Source organism: Protopterus annectens, chromosome 7.part0, assembly GCF_019279795.1.
Source record: "Protopterus annectens isolate FY-2018-M chromosome 7.part0, PAN1.0, whole genome shotgun sequence".
Lineage (NCBI taxonomy): Eukaryota > Metazoa > Chordata > Ceratodontiformes > Protopteridae > Protopterus > Protopterus annectens.
In genome coordinates, this window is record NC_056739.1 from 1,145,454,603 (window position 1) to 1,145,473,523 (window position 18,921).

General features: G+C 39.8%; 1 protein-coding gene across 2 annotated transcripts in view; it reads left to right on the top strand.

The window, feature by feature from the left end:
• LOC122806913 (stereocilin-like) overlaps nt 1–18,921 on the top strand; it is a 608,237-nt gene that overhangs the window by 396,894 nt on the left and 192,422 nt on the right. For both annotated transcript variants that reach the window (XM_044077724.1, XR_006365569.1), the window contains exon 19: nt 4,714–4,856. In XM_044077724.1, coding sequence (XP_043933659.1) covers nt 4,714–4,856 — 143 coding nt within the window. The remainder of the gene's footprint in view (nt 1–4,713; nt 4,857–18,921) is intronic.

The following is an 18,921-nucleotide window of genomic DNA, read 5'->3' on the forward strand; positions in this document are numbered from 1 at the left end:
AGGAGACCACACTAGTCTTTAGAAGAGTGAAGTCGGCTTTTGAGTAGTTCTTTACAGTGGTCTTCTTTATTTCAGGTGGGGGTGGGATGAGGACCTCCAGCGAGATTAGTTTGTGATCTGATCTCACCAGTGAGGGGTATACTTCCGGTGTTGAACATTGTGCTCCCATGTTCGTGATGATGAGATCAAGTATGTTATCTCCTCTTGTGGGGATGGTGACTAGTTGTTCCATGGCATTTGAGTTTATGAATTCCAGGAACTTTTGGGCTAGGGTGTTTGGGCTTGAGTAGTGTTCCCAGTCTATATTAGGGTAATTGAAGTCACCTAGTATGATGGTGTTTGGTGATACATTTATCCCCTCTAGTGTTTTCAGGAAGGCCATGTGAGTTTCCTGAGTTTGTGAGGGTGGCCTGTAACATGCTACAATTTGCAGAGCAGTCTTGCCTATGGTTAATTGCACCTGGATGGTCTCCGATGCATCGTGCGTTGCCACCAGTCTTGAGGTGTGGGTGTCCTTGATGAATATGGATACCCCCTCCTTTCTTGGTATTGTCCGGATTTTGGGCCGGAACGCATGATATGAGGTAAAACCTGATAGCGCTGGGGTGCTCTCAGGAGCCTTGAACCAGGTTTCTGTCACAGCACAGACATCGATGTTCTCCATACTGAGAAGGGCCTCGAGTGCGTGCATTTAGAGATTTAGACTTCTGGCATTGAGCAGCATTACCCTTAGTTTTTTCCTTTTGTGTTCTAGGGTGGTAGGTTTAGAATTTGAGCCTTGCCTAAAAAGGCACTATGGGGTGGCAAGAGCCTTTGCCAATATCCGGAATCCCAGGGGTGACAGGTGCAAGCCGTCCCTTGCGACGCAGCGTGGCTTGTCCAGCATGTCATCCCAGGCAGACAGATACTGGATCCCCTTTGAATGACACCAGTGTTTAAGCCAATTGTTAAAGCTGATCATCTTATCTCTGTATTGTGGCATCATTCTTGGTGAAGGTAGGATACTGCTCAAGGTCAGGGTCATACCTGCCTGGGCTACATAATCAGAGAGCTCCTCAATGTCTCTTTTCATGTAGTCCAAGGAGGTACGTCTCAGGTCATTTACACCAGCGTGGACAATGACTGAGTCATATTTGTACCTGCTGTTGAGAGACCTGAGTGCTTGCGTTATGTGGCGGATTCTAGCGCCCAACAGGCAGCTTACTGTGACCTTCTCCTTACTCAGTCTGGTGAGCGGGACATCAGTGTGTCTGACTATGAAGTCACCAATGACTAGTGTGTCTGGCATTGTGTTTGGCCTTAAGGGCTGTGACTGTTTGACACTCTGACTGTGAGGTCTATGTGTTGCGGGTGTTGTGTTCTGAGGTGGTGGTTGTTTGGGTGTCTGCTTTGGTGGCCTCTGCTGTTTTGGTAGATTTTTGATCAGAGCCTCCGAGTATGTCTTTGTGTGTTTATGTGTATGATTTGAGGTTGTAATGGTACTATGTGAGACTGGGTCTATAGTGTGTGTGGTAACCTTCTCCTCCTGACTGGTCTTGCCAGTCCTATGTTGAGAGAGCTCAGCCTCCAGTTTGGCCGTATAGTTGCATCTCTTGCATGTATTTGTGTTTTGTGGGAGGAGGAAAGGGTTGTCTGTGTACATGAGGCAATTGAAACATTGCCTCAATATTCCCAGGTTCACCAGCTGAGCAGGAGAGGACACTAGCAACTGATCCCTCGACATGCTAGAAGGGTAGACGAAAAACTTTAAAAAAAGATTCCGGGGGACGTGGGTGACCGAGAAATGGGGGGTTGCCTTTTTGGGGTACTATCTATGACAAGAGTGCCGTAAAGGTAATAAGTATATAGATAGATATCCCAGCATGTGAAAAGAAGTATAAAAAGTAACAAATCCAATCATGAAAAAATAAATAAAAAAATAAAAACAGTGCTTCCACATCACAAAAACTATAATAAAAAAATAAAGAAAACATACATGCCACATACAGTCCCATATCCCTACATAGTATGATCAGTTCATATAAAAGTAGTGTTTCCTAGTTCAGCTGCATCATCTTTGGGAGTTGAACTGCAAAGTGTGTGTGTGTGTGTGTGTGTGTGTGTGTGTGTGTGTGTGTGTGTGTGTGTGTGTGTGTGTGTGTGTGTGTGTGTGTGTGTGCCTGTACACACACACACACACACACACACACACACATATATATATATATATATATATATATATATATATATATCAGATACACATTTACATAAATAAAAGCTCTACAACAACACTGAAATACTTGCAAAATGTATTAAAAATGTATGTGGTGAGATATCAAACATGTCTAAACTACATTTTATGTTATTACGTTTCTTTGTGGCAGTCCCACACATTTCTTTCCTATTGTTTCAGTCCTATCTCATAATTATGGGAATGTTAATAAGTTGTTTATATGAAGATATATTACAAAATCTTACAAAATCATTGCAGCCTTCAACAGTACATGTAAATGGGCAAAGAACTATGCAATCCACTGTAAATATTTTTGTTGACTCATCTTAAATGCCTTCAGATGAGTAATCAATACAGGTAGCATTTTTTAAAATATTTTCATCAAAAAGGCATATACACAATATATAATTCCATAACAAAAATAATACAATTCACTACATGGGGTGTATATTTATACATATTTACATAGCTTAGGTATTGTATAACAGAATCTGTTGGGTAATATTCTTTCAGCTGAGTGGAATTTGCAGTGCAGTGTGAAGTAAGAACAGGACTAAGGAAAATAAATTTAAGGAAAGCCGCAAGCTAAGATAAGGTTACAGCAGATATGATAAAGATGTTGGGTGAGATAGTGGAGACATGGCCTCTGAAGGTAGTCATAGCACTGTGAAAGGAAAAGCGTATCCCAGATGACTGGAGAATAAGCATACTCATGCCAGGGTGCAAGAACAAAGGGGACATCCACAACTGTGGGCAGTATAGAGGCATTAAACTCCTATCATATTGTATAAAAGTTCTGGAGGAGGTGATTGATAAATGGATATGTAGAGTAGTAGAATGTAAGATGGGAGATGAGCAATCTGGGTTCAGTTCAGGATGCAGCACAATTGTCCCAATGTTTGTAGTGAGACAGCCAATTGAGAAAAAGATAGAGTTGAGGAAAAAGTCCAACTGGACATCCCTAGATTTGGAGGAAGCATATGACAAGGTCCCAAGAAAGCTGATCTAGGCAGTACTGCGGTGGTTCGAAGTCCCAGAAACATTGGTAGAATTAGTGCAGGCTATGTACAAGGACCCAATGACTCAAATACAAACAGTGTTTGGCCTCACAGGGGGGTTCGCAGTGGGAGAGGGTGTACACCAGGGTTCAGCTCTGAGCCCACTGCTGTTTATACTGGTGATGGACTACATTAGCAAACAGGTTGGAGGGGACAGATCAGCAAAGTTGATGTATGCAAACGATGTGGCATCACAGGCAGACTGATCAAGAACTTCATTAAAGGTTAGGGGGATGGAATGCAAAACTGCAGGCACATGGGATGAAACTGAGTACAGATAAGACAGTGGTAATGACAGCAAATTGGGCAAATCAGAAGAAGCTGAGAACTGAGATAGAAGTGAAGACAGTGGAACAGGTACATAGCTTCAAGTATCTGGGAGGGATGGCTGAAGAGGCAGGAAGTCTGAATGAAGAGGTCAAGGCTAGAATCAGAGGGGCTGCAGCCAACTGGCACAGAGTGTCAGGTGTAGTCTATGACAGAAGCATGCCAAAGAAGCTGGAAAATAAGGTGCACAAGACAGTGGTGTGACCAGCACTACTGTATGGTGCAGAAACCTGGGCAGTGAAGGCAGAGCAGATGAGGAAGACAGGATGGAAGTGAAGTGCCTTAGATAGGTGTTAGGATGCAGTCTGTGGGATAGATGAAGAAATGAGGATATAACAGCAGATGCCAAAGTAGCTCCAATTTCAGGAAAGATCAAAGAGAACAGATTATGGTGGTTTGGACACGTGCAGAAAAGCAGAAGACATTCTAGTGAAGAAGATTTCGGACAGACAGGAAGAAGGTAAGAGGAAATGTTGATGTCCAGCAAAGAGTTGAATGGATTGTGTGGAAGAAGATCTGCGACAGTTAGGCATGAGTGTTGAAGAAGACAGGAGTGCGGTGCTGAATCAAGAGAGATGACGACAGTTAACACGATACCCTGATCCCATGCATATAATGGAAAAAATGGAGATGACAGTGATGATGATGATGATTATGTAAGTGTGTATTATTTAGACACTGATTTGGGAGAGCTGTTGGCATGTTGATACCATCATAGCTGCACTGAACCCATTAATTCTTATTCAGGACTAAGCTCAAATGAAATAAATGCAGCACATTAACCCTCCAATCTTTTAAGTTAGCTGAATGTTGTACTTCCTAAAGAAGTATGCACTTAGTAAGTGGAATAGGAAACACACTGATTTGTTGTGTTTTTTTTAATTCATTCTCTTTCTACCAACTGTGAATATCATAGACTTGAAGTAACTAAAGACAGTGATAATAATTTGCTTATCCCTTCTTATACAAAGGAAACTAAATTGCTTTTGTGAGAAAAGAGCTAGAGTTCTTCATAAAAACTTGGAATACAATTTTGACTGTAGTTATATCTGATGTCTGATGTAGATGCCAGGTTTACATAAATTACGACAGTAAGTTTTTTTTTTCCTTTGTAAGATGAAAGCAATCTTCACAAACTTTTTGCATCGGAGTGGCAACAGAATTTTTGCACTGGATATGACTGAACTCACAGCTCTGGGACATTTTGTCTGTGGAATGAAACCTGATGAAATTGATAGGATAAATCCCGAAGAGTTCAGGTTGGTGCTTCCAATTTCATGGAATCGAGAGTTGCATGTTTAGTGTGTCTGTGTGTGTGGGGTGCAATCTGTTGTTATGATTTATGGTAAAAGGATCAGTAAAAGCAATATAATATACTGCAGATCACCAGATAAATGTGGAATTCACATGTACTGATTTTCAAACAACCCTCAGAAGAGCACATAACAGTGTGAGAGTTTCGACAATGGATATTTTACACTAATTTCTCTCTCTGGTTATTATATCTAGATTGAATTCATACTTTTTAATGGCATTATTAGCAAGGAATGTTCTACACATCAGATGCAGTCCAGTCAAATGAGCATTTGGAAAGTGAATGGTCTAGGGTGCACAGCAATAGTGGACTGTCAGTGCATTGTTTAACTAGGGCCATAGGCAGATAGACATATCACATTATAACACAGTACACTGGTCACATAACAAGAACAATCTGCATGCCCAGTACATAAGTGGTGCTATAGCCTCCTTGGAATCTCAAAGTATAAGTCTGGGACACACATTAATGGCATATGAATATTTTTCACATGCATCTGTCTTATTTCTGTAGATCTCCAGAGTGCAGAGCAAAGGCATACTGTGAAAATGGAGAGCTATAGCCCCATGGTTAGTGAGAAAATCATGCAACAAATATCTGTTAGGTCCAGCTAAGGAAGGCTGTAAATCCCCAGGAACAAAAAGATAAAGAGCACCTAGGTATATGCTATTTTAAAACTGTCTCTTCCACTGTGTTTTTTATATTAGAAGGACAGGGTTTATTAACCTTGTGGTAGGAGGTGTCTGTCTCATCTATTTGAGTTGGAAAATACACAAAAGGACTCATAGTGTAGTCATTTTAATGGCCAGAGGATTCATTAGTGTGTTTCATGTTTTTTCTGAGCTGCTAGAAATTTTGTACATTTGCATTGGTTAGCAGTGCCCTGTACCGTAACAAACACCAAGAAAAAATAGTTGATAAATCTATACCCAGTAAAGCAGCAATGTAGCACAAATACCTTGCTCATCAACAAGTTAAGAGCAGCTAGCTGGGAGTCAAGTGTCAATACATACAGATTTAGTTGAATTCAGCATTATGTAAATATTAACATTAGTAGAATTTAGTACTGTTTAGCATAATCTGCTCTTATAAAGCACTCTTAATAGCCTTCTAACCCCAATATACCACCCCCACATATCAAAGAACTGAACAGTATGGATATGCAATTTCCAAACTTCTCTTTAACCAGCTTAGTGGATGTGTCTTAAGACATTGTAGCAGTTGTCTCATGTTTACTGACAACCACTTAATCCCTGAAGAAGCAGGCACAGTATGCGAGAGGTGTACTTACACAATGACACTGGAAGCTAAACTCTCACATACAAATGCACATCAGAGTAAAACCATGCACGCAACACCCACCTCACAGAGTAAATAACATGCAGATTAATGTATGCTGAGGCACTTAAAAGCAATCTTCCTAAATAACAAAGATTGCCTAGATCACCCATTGTCAAAGCTATGTATCAGCAAGCCCAAAAGCACTTATGAAAAACAACACCTAACACCACATGTACTGCACTCTCAGTGGAGCCCCAAACACTAAGCCCCTAAGGCAGGCAAACACATTTCCCCTGACTCTCGTCACAGGGGACACCATTGTAAGATATACTGATGCCCCTCTAGCCAGGATGAACAAGGAGAAGATGACTGTTTGCTGCTTATTTGGAGCCGGAATCCACCAAATCACTCATGCACTCAAGTCATTACACCACAAGTACCAGTATAATTCCATAGTTGTCCATGTAGGTGTAAATGACCTAAGATGTACCTCCATGGACTATATGAAGAGATACATTGTGGAGCTTTCAGGCTGTGTGTCTTAGGCTGGTATGAGATTAGCGTTAAGAAGCATATTGCCATAACCGAGGATGATCCCACAATATAACAATGGTTATCTTCCTGGTGTCTCCAGCTTGGGAGGACATGGTTAGTAGATTACATTACTTTGCTAAGGATGGGCTGCACCTCTCCAGTCTAGGCTTTTTAATACTATCTAAAACTTGAACCACCCCCAAAGTGCCTTTTATAGGGAATGCAAAATTGACAAACCTACCAACATAGTAAAATCAACTCAACTGAACCTCGTAGTGTTGCTGCTTAATGCCAGGCATCTAAACAGAAAAGTCTTATTTGCAAAGTCATGGAAGGAATTATCATGAAGATTACCAGCAAAGACATAGGAGAACTTCTGACACTGGAGCCATCCCAGTTTGGCTTTGTCAAAGAAGGTCATGCTTACTGAATCTGATGGACTTCTTTGAAAAGGTCACTAAGGCAATGGATAAGGAGAAACAGTTTATGCTGCCTACCTAGATCTGGCTAAAGCATTTGATACAATACCCCACTCGAGCATTGTCAGCAAACTTATGGAACGAGCTATAAACCCCTATATAACACACTGGATAGCTAGCTGGCTTAGTTATAGGACCCAGGAGGTTAAATCTGGTGAAGCCACCTCCACATAGAGGCTGGTCACCAGTGGAGTCCTACCTCCAGGTGTCTGTGCTGTGCCCACTCCTCTTTGTTATCTACTTCTTGGGTGTCAAAGCCAATTTCAAAGGCCTTTGGCTGACCAAGTTCATGGATGATTGCAAAATGGGAGCAGCCATTAACCCCCCCCCCCCCAAGATGAGAATACCCTTCAGATAGGTCTAATACAGACAAATGCTAGGTGTCAAAGCTATCACTTACAAATCAGTACCAAGAAATGCATTATAGTACTGTTTTGGGAAGTCTACTACCCTGGATAACTACATTATCAGTAAAACACCCTTAAAGGTTGAATCACTAGTCAGGGATCTGGCAACTCATGTAGACAGTAATCTAGCCTTCGACCAGCATGGGTCTAAAGTAGTAAGAAAATCCTTCTATGTTGCTTAACTTATAAGCAAAGGCATGGAATCTAAGTCCATAGAGGTCACCATACCACTGTACTCTGCCTTCATCAGACCCCCCCTCACAGAGTATAATGCCCCCTTGGTATTTACCTGACCAGACACATGCTGCAACTGGAATATCCACAAAGGTTCCTTACAAAAAGAATACAGGGAGCAAACACAACGTCCTATGCAAATTGCCTCAAAGCCCTGTCTCTTTACTCTGTATCATACAGAAGTCTGAGAGGTGAACTTTATCTGGAATACAGGGTGTCCCTGGACCCTATTTTGATGAACCTTTTGCACATCTGCAAAACAAACAGCATCAGAACTAAAAGATTAAAATAGCTACATTTTTCTTGCAACATAAATAGGACATGTTGAAGAGACAGATATGTTACTCAGAGAATTCTCATTCTCTGGGAACAGGCTCAAGATGCATGTGAAGCAGAGTTCCTTGTTATTGACCAGTGGATGGGTAATCAGAAATTTACCCCTGGTCCAGTTCCTATGTTTTTGATGGACACAGGTAGTCAGTAAATCACCACCTATGTAAATCAAATTTCTGAGTCACATTTGGATTGCACAGCTAGGCTTATAAGGGCCCTAGTGGTTGTTAGCCTAGTATACACCCATGAACCTATGATACACAGCAGGTGCATTTTTATGCACTAATGTCTACATCAGGATAATAGGTGTCTGGTCATAGCAGGATGGCTGAGAATCATGTCATTTGCACTGTTGTCACTATATCCTGTTTGGTTTTTTTAACAGATTTTCTTCTTGAGCAGTAGACCAATGGAGTTAGTGCCCATACTTGGTGTCCAGAAGGGACATTGTAATTGATCTTACTTTCTCATAACTGGGCAACTAAAATGTAATGAATTTTTGCGCTTACACTTTTCCTATTTAATAATGAGGCATACTTTATTTATTTGGAAATTTCAAAATCACCCAGGGCCTAGCCCTCCTCTCCCTTATGGTGAGTAATTAGTTGGATATAGCAGTGGGACTGCAGTGGCTAGGCTTCAAAGGTCTTAACTGATCCATTGTCTAGTAGCAACCAATGAATCAGCAGTCACACTGTATTCATTCCATAAATCAAGTGAGAACAAAATGTAAACTCTAACCTAACATCCTAATTTAACAATTCTACCTAAACAACAGGAGGAAGAGAAGGGGAACTGATAACTGAAGACATTGAAATGAAAGAAATCATCAACCATTATGATGAATAATACTGAGCTATAGATATAAACCTTGGAGGGAGGCAAATAAAGTCAATTTTGGCCATATCTTGAGCTGAAAAATAAACACTTAAATAGTAATACATCTGGTTACAGTAGTAAAGCAAACTTGAGTTACTACCAGAAACTTGGTAAAGACCTTGGGAGCAGTTACTCGACCAAAGGAGAGAAACTCAAATCTGAAATGTTTTTTTCCCTATTTAAAAGTGTAGAACCTTACATGAGGTTTGAAAATTAAAGCAGGCTAGTGAGCATCTTTTGCTGGATGGGTGACCATTAGTACTGGGACAGACTGGCAGCCATCTCTCTTTACACTTTGTTTCTTATAGACTCCTCCCCGGGGATCTATGTGAACCTTTCGAGTCATGAAATATCCAGCCATCTTAGACATTCTGTTCATTTTTCAGAACAAATGATTCCTCAGATACCATGTTAAAGGAACTAAACCTGCACCAACAAATAAATAAGACACATTGAAGTGATAGTTATATCCCAATGTTAACACCCACCACTGGAACAATAGTTCAATAGTAGTAGGAGCAATGGGTCTTATAAAAGAGAATTTACAGTCGTATTCAGATATGTTACCAATGCATGTAACCCCGTATGAATTGCAGAAGGAGTCATTAGTGGGCACATTGCTGGTGCTGCAAAAAGCACTTCTGGCTGACATCAAAGATTGAAACAATACTAATTTCATCAACTTTAATCGTACTTTGACTTAAGAATGGGGTCCATTCCCATAATGGTATTGAAATCCCAAAAGACTTGGAGAAATTAAAAAAGAGAAAAGTCATTTTCAGTAGCATAAGTGCTGTTCCACATCAGATAATTTGTTACTGAATTAAAATGGTTATTGTAATTTTCTCTGGTTACATTAGTAGTAGCATTCTGAATTCTTTGGTTATTAAAATGTGTGATTTCCTCATTAAAATATTTTGTAAAACATCTTCTAATTCATATAAATTGGAAGCTATTGTTTGTAGCTTCTTATGCTTAAATTTAGGAGCTTAGACATTATTAAAAGAGTAAAGCACACTTGTAAATTTTATAGAAGGAAGAGATAAATATTGAGTATCTATTTCCTTTGTCCATTTTGAGTTTCAGACACATTAACAAAAACATTGTTAAATGCCATGATTTGACCAAGTGCTTTGCTACAGGTAAAGTGCCTGGACAGCAGAGATAGAAATAAAGAAAACAGTACTGACAGAATATAAATCTAAAAAGAGCATTTAAATGAGTCAGTGCAAAACATTAATATTTTACAGAGAGCTGGAAAAGTTGTTACAGGGAATCATTAAAATTTCTGTAGCACTTAGTTTGCATAGTACAATGAATCACCAAGGAGAACTAAAATTATATCGCTTAGCAGAGTAGTAATAGTTATCACTGAATGCAATAATCACTTTTACAACCATTAGATTGTGTGAAATAATTATTTTCTAATGATGTCACTGAAAGGAAATTTCCTGTTTATCAAAGGTGCAGTGACTGCATAATCGATTATTTTGATTATATTTATTAAATGAATGCAGCGATCACTTGGCAACTTTGAGCTGTTGCGAGCAGATAAGGCAAATCCCACTTCATATTTTTTTTATTACAGAGTTTGAATTGATGACATTCACAGTTACAACATGGAATCTATAGCAATGGTCAAATAGTGGCACAAAAAGCGGCTTTCTGTTTCTGATACCAACAACATTGATTGAATTAATGACTATTAAAGGCCCATCTGAAGGACTAAATACCCGAAGAAAGGAAAGGTAGACATTAGTGGTAAGGCAGAAGTAAGTCTTTGTGGGTTTCTTTTATGTAGTGCACCACTGAGGAGATGGATGATTATGGGAATGGCAAAATAAATACTCCTCAGCTCATAGTATGGCAGTATGGAGGATCATCTGTTCATTACCTCATGAGTGTCTAAAGACAGATGAGTTCAGTGAGAAAAAGAACAAAAGAATCAAGCATAAATGATTAGTACAATAGCATAAAATAAGTGCATATGGAAAGGAGCAAGTGGCTAACGTTTTATTACTAAATGGAATGCCTTAGCTGGAAGAAACACCTTCAGAAAAGTGGCTAACGTTTTATTACTAAATGGAATGCCTTAGCTGGAAGAAACACCTTCAGAAAAGTGGCTAATGTTTTATTACTAAATGGAATGCCTTAGCTGGAAGAAACACCTTCAGAAAAGTGGCTAACGTTTTATTACTAAATGGAATGCCTTAGCTGGAAGAAACACCTTCAGAAAAGTGGCTAACGTTTTATTACTAAATGGAATGCCTTAGCTGGAAGAAACACCTTCAGAAAAGTGGCTAATGTTTTATTACTAAATGGAATGCCTTAGCTGGAAGAAACACCTTCAGAAAAGTGGCTAACGTTTTATTACTAAATGGAATGCCTTAGCTGGAAGAAACACCTTCAGAAAAGTGGCTAACGCTTTATTACTAAATGGAATGCCTTAGCTGGAAGAAACACCTTCAGAAAAGTGGCTAACGTTTTATTACTAAATGGAATGCCTTAGCTGGAAGAAACACCTTCAGAAAAGTGGCTAACGTTTTATTACTAAATGGAATGCCTTAGCTGGAAGAAACACCTTCAGAAAAGAGCAAGAGAAGATGTTGTATGCCCAAACAGCCTAATACTGTTCTAGTGCCTGTACAAGAGAATTATAATGATCTAATTTAGGACAGTACAGAAGAAATCTGCTCCATGGAAGTACCAAAGGGCTTGTATATTCAGGAATAGGATGGTTTAGCACCTACTTGTGTACATTATGGGAATAAGGAATGTCAGTAATCTTAAAGCTCAAAATGCTTAATATGAACTGGGTATATTAACAAAATAAAAAACGCTGTCCATTTTAGAGCGGCTTTAAAGTAGATGATGTCATATTAGCAAAACAAAAAAATGTTAACCCGGGTAACTGCAATCTGAAATGAGAATCTGAAGCTATGGGTGAAAGGTTATAATCTCATAAGCAAGTAAGCAAATAATCTTTCATACTGCAAGGACAAGATGTCAGTTTGTAAATATTTGTCAGCCCACAGTCTGACCATTGTGTTGTTGAATAGATGAGCTATGTCACAGTGTTAACTGATAACACCACTTCTTATGATAAGTCACTGCAATTCCTTCATGTTTAGTCCATGACCTTTTTATTTACTTCTGCTGCCACTTGTGTAACTTGCCTAAAATAGTTCTTCCATGTATTTACTAACATCTTTGCCAAAAAAAAAAAATTCCTTGCATCATCACTGTCTTGCCTTTGGCACCTTGTTTAAATGCTTTTCTTATTTAAAACATGCACCGACTTTTCCCCTAAAGGACTTAAATGTCTCTTTTTATATACTGTATCTAAAAACATCTTTCAGATAGACCTATTTGGCTAAAAGAACTTTCTTTTTTTTCCCCGTCCCCTTCCAAACTCCAAATTGTCCCTAAAATACAAAGAAAATAAAAAAGCAAGGTGCTACCAATTAAACTTCTGTGATGACAATGAAAATATGACAGCTACCCAGAAAATATCATATTACAGAAGGAAACACAGAAATGCTCAGTGTATGTTTGCTGAGCAGTAGAAGCTAGAAGGCTTAAATTTACTGTACTTGCAGAAATCATATTTTCTTAACAGCCAGCACATGTGCTAACATTCATTTTATGCTGTAACTATCTCAGTTGTGAAAGGACTTGCATAATTTAATGGGCAAACAAGGAAACGAGTCTTTTAGCATCAGTTGATTAGAGCTCTGCCTACAGTTTGACACACGACTCTGCTTTAAGACCAAATCACAGAAGAATAAGTTGGCTGACCTAGACAGTAACATGAAAATACTGATACCAACTAATAATATAACTGTAAGGGTAGGGTGACTTTATTTTCTGTCCTTTTTACAGGGTCAAAGGGATTTGTGAATGAGCAATGCTCTACTCAAGTAGTGGAACTTTAACGTAAAGTTGCAGTTAAAGGATCTTACAGGGAAAGAAGGTCATTCTGAAGATGCACAAGCTCCTTTAACGTGGCTTTGTGAATGGCATTTTAAATGTAATAAAATGTTTCCTAGGATAGGGATAGAGCCACAGAGGTAAAAATGAAACATGTCTCAGGGACAAGGTGCGATACTAAGATAGCAACCTGGAGTTAATCAGAAAATCCATTGCAAAGCAAACAATGAAGTATCTGCTGGGCCTGGAACCAACCATCCAAATAAAATGCAGGTGCAGGGACTGATAGGAAACAGGACAGGACTGAACAGCAAGACACCGTGACATAAAAGTTAAACTGGATTCCAATGGTTTAGCATACATAAGAGCACAGTACCCCAAGCCTTAAAGAAAGGTGACACAGAGTAAACAGAACCAAGCCTGATATACAATACAAAGACCGTTTAATTTGGAAACATATCAAAGACATGGGACAGATATGGTTTATAGCATTTCTGGTTTGAATCAGAATGGACAGAGGAAGTAACTGAATTGTGCAGATATTTTAAGTTTCATGCTATTTAACTTTTAATGTTTTCCGATTGTCAGAACTACTGCTGATCTCAACTGCAGGCCTCTATTTATTACCTTAAACCTCTGGTTTAGTTAAATGATTTTATCTTGGAATCCGTGTTAGCAGATGTAACAACTCATTATGTAGAAGCAAGAGCAACAGTGGATCAAACAGACAGACAGAGGGGGAAGCAGTATGTCATTATTCAAGATCACCAAATCATCACTGTATAAAACAAAATGACATGACCAAACAGGTGATTGCATGATATTGGAACACCCTACCAAAAATAGAAACACAGTCTTTATAGGTCTAATTGCAAATAGAGTATGCAGTTATCATTGTAATGTGTTGTGGAATTTTTTTCATTCTTTCTTTTTTTTTTGTATACTTTGAATAAGATTTAAAATGCCACGAGTAGAAGTGTTACTGAATTTATTTTATGTTTTACTTGTTTTATTTCATGTCTTTATCCATGTAGGAGGACTTGTCCAAGGACCATTTCAGCCATGACCAAGAATACATTGCAAAGATAAATTAAATGGCAATATTTGACCTTGGAAATTTCAATTGCTTGACAATATTAAGACCATTTTGCATTACAGCAAAATAAACATAAGACACTAAAGAAAGGAACAATTTTTCCAGGCTATATAACAATGCAAGGCTTTTTTGACATGTTCAGTATACAGATATCGGTGATCAATAATGTTGTACATAAAACAATCAGTAACAGCTGAAAGAAAATTGTAGCAATAATACTAAGGAGCTTAATATGTGCAGTATTGTAGTCAGTAGTGCTGGAAATACAACTGATGTAAAGTTAAGCCTAGAAGTATGTAAGAGTATGTTTAAAACAATGGCATTGAATAGAGTTTTAAAGTCTTTGACTGCTACATGGTGTCAAAATACTTGATATATATATATATATATATATATATATATATATATATATATATATATATATATATATATGTGTGTGTGTGTGTGTGTCTGTGTGTGTTTTCTCCTCTTTTTAATTTCTCCAAATCTTTTGGGTTTCTAATACTATGACGGGAATGGACCCCACTCCTAAGTCAAAGTACGATTAAAGTTCATGAAATTAGTATTGTTTCACTCTTTGAAGTCAGCCAAACGTGCTCTTCACAGCACCTGCAATGTGCCCAGTAATGACTCCTGTAATTCATACAGAGTTGCATGCATTGGTAGCATATCTAAATACGATTGTAGATTGTTTTTCATAAGACCCATTGCTCCTACTACTATTGGGACTATCTGGGTATCTTTCTTCCACATTGCAAATCCTGATTTATTTTATTTATTTATTTTCATTTGTTAACAGGGTAGTGTCTGACTGGGCCCTAGGGCCCGTTTTCAGCGGAGACCCAGGGAGAAAAGCTCCAAAGCAAATAACAAAAAAATTTATATAAAAGGGCAGGATTCACAAAGCCTCCGTGTAAGAGTTACAAGGCTTACATAGAGGCTGCAGTTAAACTGTGTGATGTCAGCATGCCATGCATATGCATGAGGGCATGCTGAATCACACCTAAGGCTAACACGGTCCGTGTAAGACAGTAGGGGGCATGTCCGTAGGGCGAGCCCTGCAAACAGACATGCCCCCAGAAGAGTAAAAGTCCCGAAAGTAAACCCCCACGACAGAGTCCATGTAAATGTGAATAAACACAACACATGCCCCCACAGACTATGAACATAAAATGTATAAATGAACATCTTATATTTTTTTTATAAGTTTTAAAGATGTTTGCCCGTGAGTGTGCTCGTTTGCGCGGGCGTGCTCGTCGCTTAGCCACAGTTAGCAGTCAGTGGAAAAGCATATAAGAACTAAATATGCAAAGTAAGCCAAGAAGCAATAGCGTAGCAGTAGAGACGTCGGCTGAAGAGGAGGCAGTCATGGTTTGAGCCCCCACAACATCAATTTTTATTTTTAGTGAAATAAGCACGAAACAATTCCCTGACATATATGTACATACATAAAATTATATTTTATGTAAAATATAATGAAATGGACCAAGTATTTTGAAGAAATGTGAGATAAAAAAAAAAAAATGTCAGATGTGCCTATAGCTGAGCTACAGTCTAACAAGTTGAGGATATCTGCCTGTAGGTGAGCAGTGTTTTAACAGGTGTAAAATGAGTGCCCGTAGGTGAGCAATATTTTAACAGGTGTAAAATGAGTGCCCGTAGGTGTGCAGTGGTTTAACAGGTGTGCAATGAGTGCCCGTAGGTGAGCAGTGGTTTAACAAGTGTAAAATGAGTGCCCGTAGGTGAGCAGTGGTTTAACAGGTGTAAAATGAGTGCCCAGGGTTGAGCAGCATTTTAACACACTGAAACTGTGTGCCCGTAGCTGAGCTAAGCATATGTGTGCTGGCAGCCAAACGACACATAAGCCAGCGTAACCCATTTGCGCGGAGCTGCGCACCGTGCCAACAAGCTAACCGGTGGGCAACGTTGAGCAAGCTGTATCAAAACTGCCTTTACACAGACACACCTCCTAGCCTGTGTAGACAGTCATAAAATATAAAAAGCAATGGCCAGGCTCAAACCCAGGATACCACACACCATAGTCAAAGTACTGAACCACTAAGACATAACAGTTGCACTTAGAAATGCAGTAATAGCATATATATAGGAATGAATATAAAGAGGAGCATGACAAAGCAGGTTTTGTGAAGCTGATACAATTCCAAAATGGCCAATCACAGATAAGTGTGGGAAAAACGGCATATATAAGCCCCATAGGCGGGAATACACAGCATAACCGATTGTGGAACCGACTTGCAGCCAGGATGGTAGGTGTAGGAGAGGGTAGTTGCTTCCGAACACAGAGGTAGGGCATTGAGGAGTCCAAATATATGGTTTGGCTCCTCGTCAATGATCATGAGGCCCAACTCATGCCGGGCCAGGTCCTGTGGGGAGCATATAGGGCTGAGGCGTGGGACCAGTTGGCACATGATCTCACCAGTGCCACAGGAATACCAAGGACTGGTGAACAGGTCCGTCACCACCATGCGGACCTGAAGAGACGGAAACAGGACCAACTGAACCAGTGGATCCAGGAGGCCCGGCAAATGCCCAACGCCCCACTACTGAGTAAGTTACATGTAATTATTCATGTAAGAAATTAACCTAGCTGATATTATGGTGATGTGTATTCCAATATTACTTCATCTATATTACAGCTGCAGGTGTCCATTCCATGAACAGTCGAGCCTATGCCGATAGGCTGGTGCGGTTGCGCCACCAGGCAGGTCAGTAGTTCTCTCCCTGTAACTGTAAAAAAATATATAAGTATGACAGTTTGCAAAAGAGTGCAGTGTAGTCACTTACTAATAAAATGTGCAAGTAACAGTGTAAGAGAGTTTGCAAGTATTGCTTGATTACAAAAGTGTGATGCAGCCTGTAATCCAAAAATAAAAATGAAACAAGTCTGAAATAAAGATGTCCCACCTGTAATATAATAGTACATAACCTGCAGCAGGCTGAAAAGTACAGCTACAGAAGCTGAGTAAAACACATGTGTGAAATATATCCCTGTTTAAATTCTGAAACATGACATAAATGAGACTGTTGGAAAGGATTGTTATAACTAAAAGTAAAACATGTCAATAAAGCCTAGAATTAAGTACCATCCTGAATTGTAAAAATAAAACAAGTGAGAGAGTGTGAGAAAGAGGTATGAATCCACCAATAAAGTAGTAATAACTCCTGAATAAAGTATACTGCAGTCAGTACAGAATGAAATGAATGTGACAGGCAGAACCAAACAGCAACATGTGTTGAAAAAGTACTGAAGCTGGAATGTGTGTCCCAAAATCTGGATATGTTGCTCTCAGTTTGCAATATGCAGATAGTATGGTTGTATGAAATACCAAACATCCACAGTTGTCTATAGCCATATAAAGCAAATGTAGCAGGATGATGTAGCTGAACAGAGCCAGATATGAATGTGTATGATTAAATATGAAATGTATATTGATGTAGCAGTAACATTCCTATCACCAACCTGAATTAGTTATCACATATGAAACTGTAGTCAGAACTGTAGTGTGTATATATCTGCAGCTAGTAGAAATGTACAGCATATGTATAGGTATTTGAAGTTGTTAATGAAATATTTCTTCACCCTACCCTATAACCACAAATAATCCATTCCACGTGAAATGGGTATGTGCATTCACAATTAACACCCCTGGACATTTGTCCTATTGGTCCATACATATTTGCATGTATGTTGTGCCCTGTTCATACATCCAAACCTGATGGCCTGTTGCCATCAATCAACCCTGCATGTTGTTGGATTGTGTATTGCTGTTCAAATTATGCATGTGTTATGCTTGCTGTTCAATGGCTTGAATTTATGGAGGTTTGGTTAATGGGAATACTAATGCATGCTGTTACAACTAATTGTGAATGGTATTGTATGTTACTAACCCAAACTGTCATAACATAATGCAAAACATAGGACGACAGGGAAGGCGGGTTCCAGCGGACCCACCTCTCCCACCTCAGCTGGCGAGTGCACCTGGCAGTAGTGCCCAGGCCGGACCCTCCTCCGGTGGCCCTGTGCCACCTGCGGGTGGAAGCGCTGCAGGGGATGGGGCTTGTCCCCCCTCTGCAAGTGTGGTCGGAGGAGAACATCCACTCACCCTCCGTAGTGTCCGGACTGTGGTGTGTAGGGAGATCCGGCATGCTGTGCTTGGGCCCCTACGCCAGCTTGAGGCATGGGTGGCAGAACTCATGGGCATGCCTGCTGCCCGGCCTACACAACCCCCATCACAGCCCCATCCTGGGCAGTGAAGGCACAGTGGCAGCTGCCCATGGCTGGGGATCTCAGTTCCACTGTTGCCATCTGTGAGCTCATGGGCTTGAGATATCCAAACATCCGTCCCCGTCAATTATGTAACCCCCCCACATGTGTCATACACCACTCCTGTATGCGTCTTGTTTGTCTTGTCTGTTAACCTTTCCTACCTACCTCCCCCCCCAGCTATACCGACTTCCTGTACCTGACATACCACTCTCACCTGAAAAAAAAAAGGGCACTCTGTACCCACAAAGAAAATATGCCCCATACATAGCTGCCCATTTTGCACACATGTCTGCTGGGCATGTAAACTGGCAATTACAATTGGCTGTACAACAAATATTATTGTTGTCCTCACACCTCTCTCAGGGGTGGAAGGTTTCAAATTTCACACCAAATTACAAACATATGCACAGCTGTTGCTGACGAAGAAATGGGCAGCTATGGGCCTTTCCTACATCCCTCCTGCAAAACCCAAGCTTGTTTTCCTACTGTCCTACCCTCTTTGTGCCCCCTTTTTCACCACTTTCCTATCTCCCCATTTTCTTTTCTTT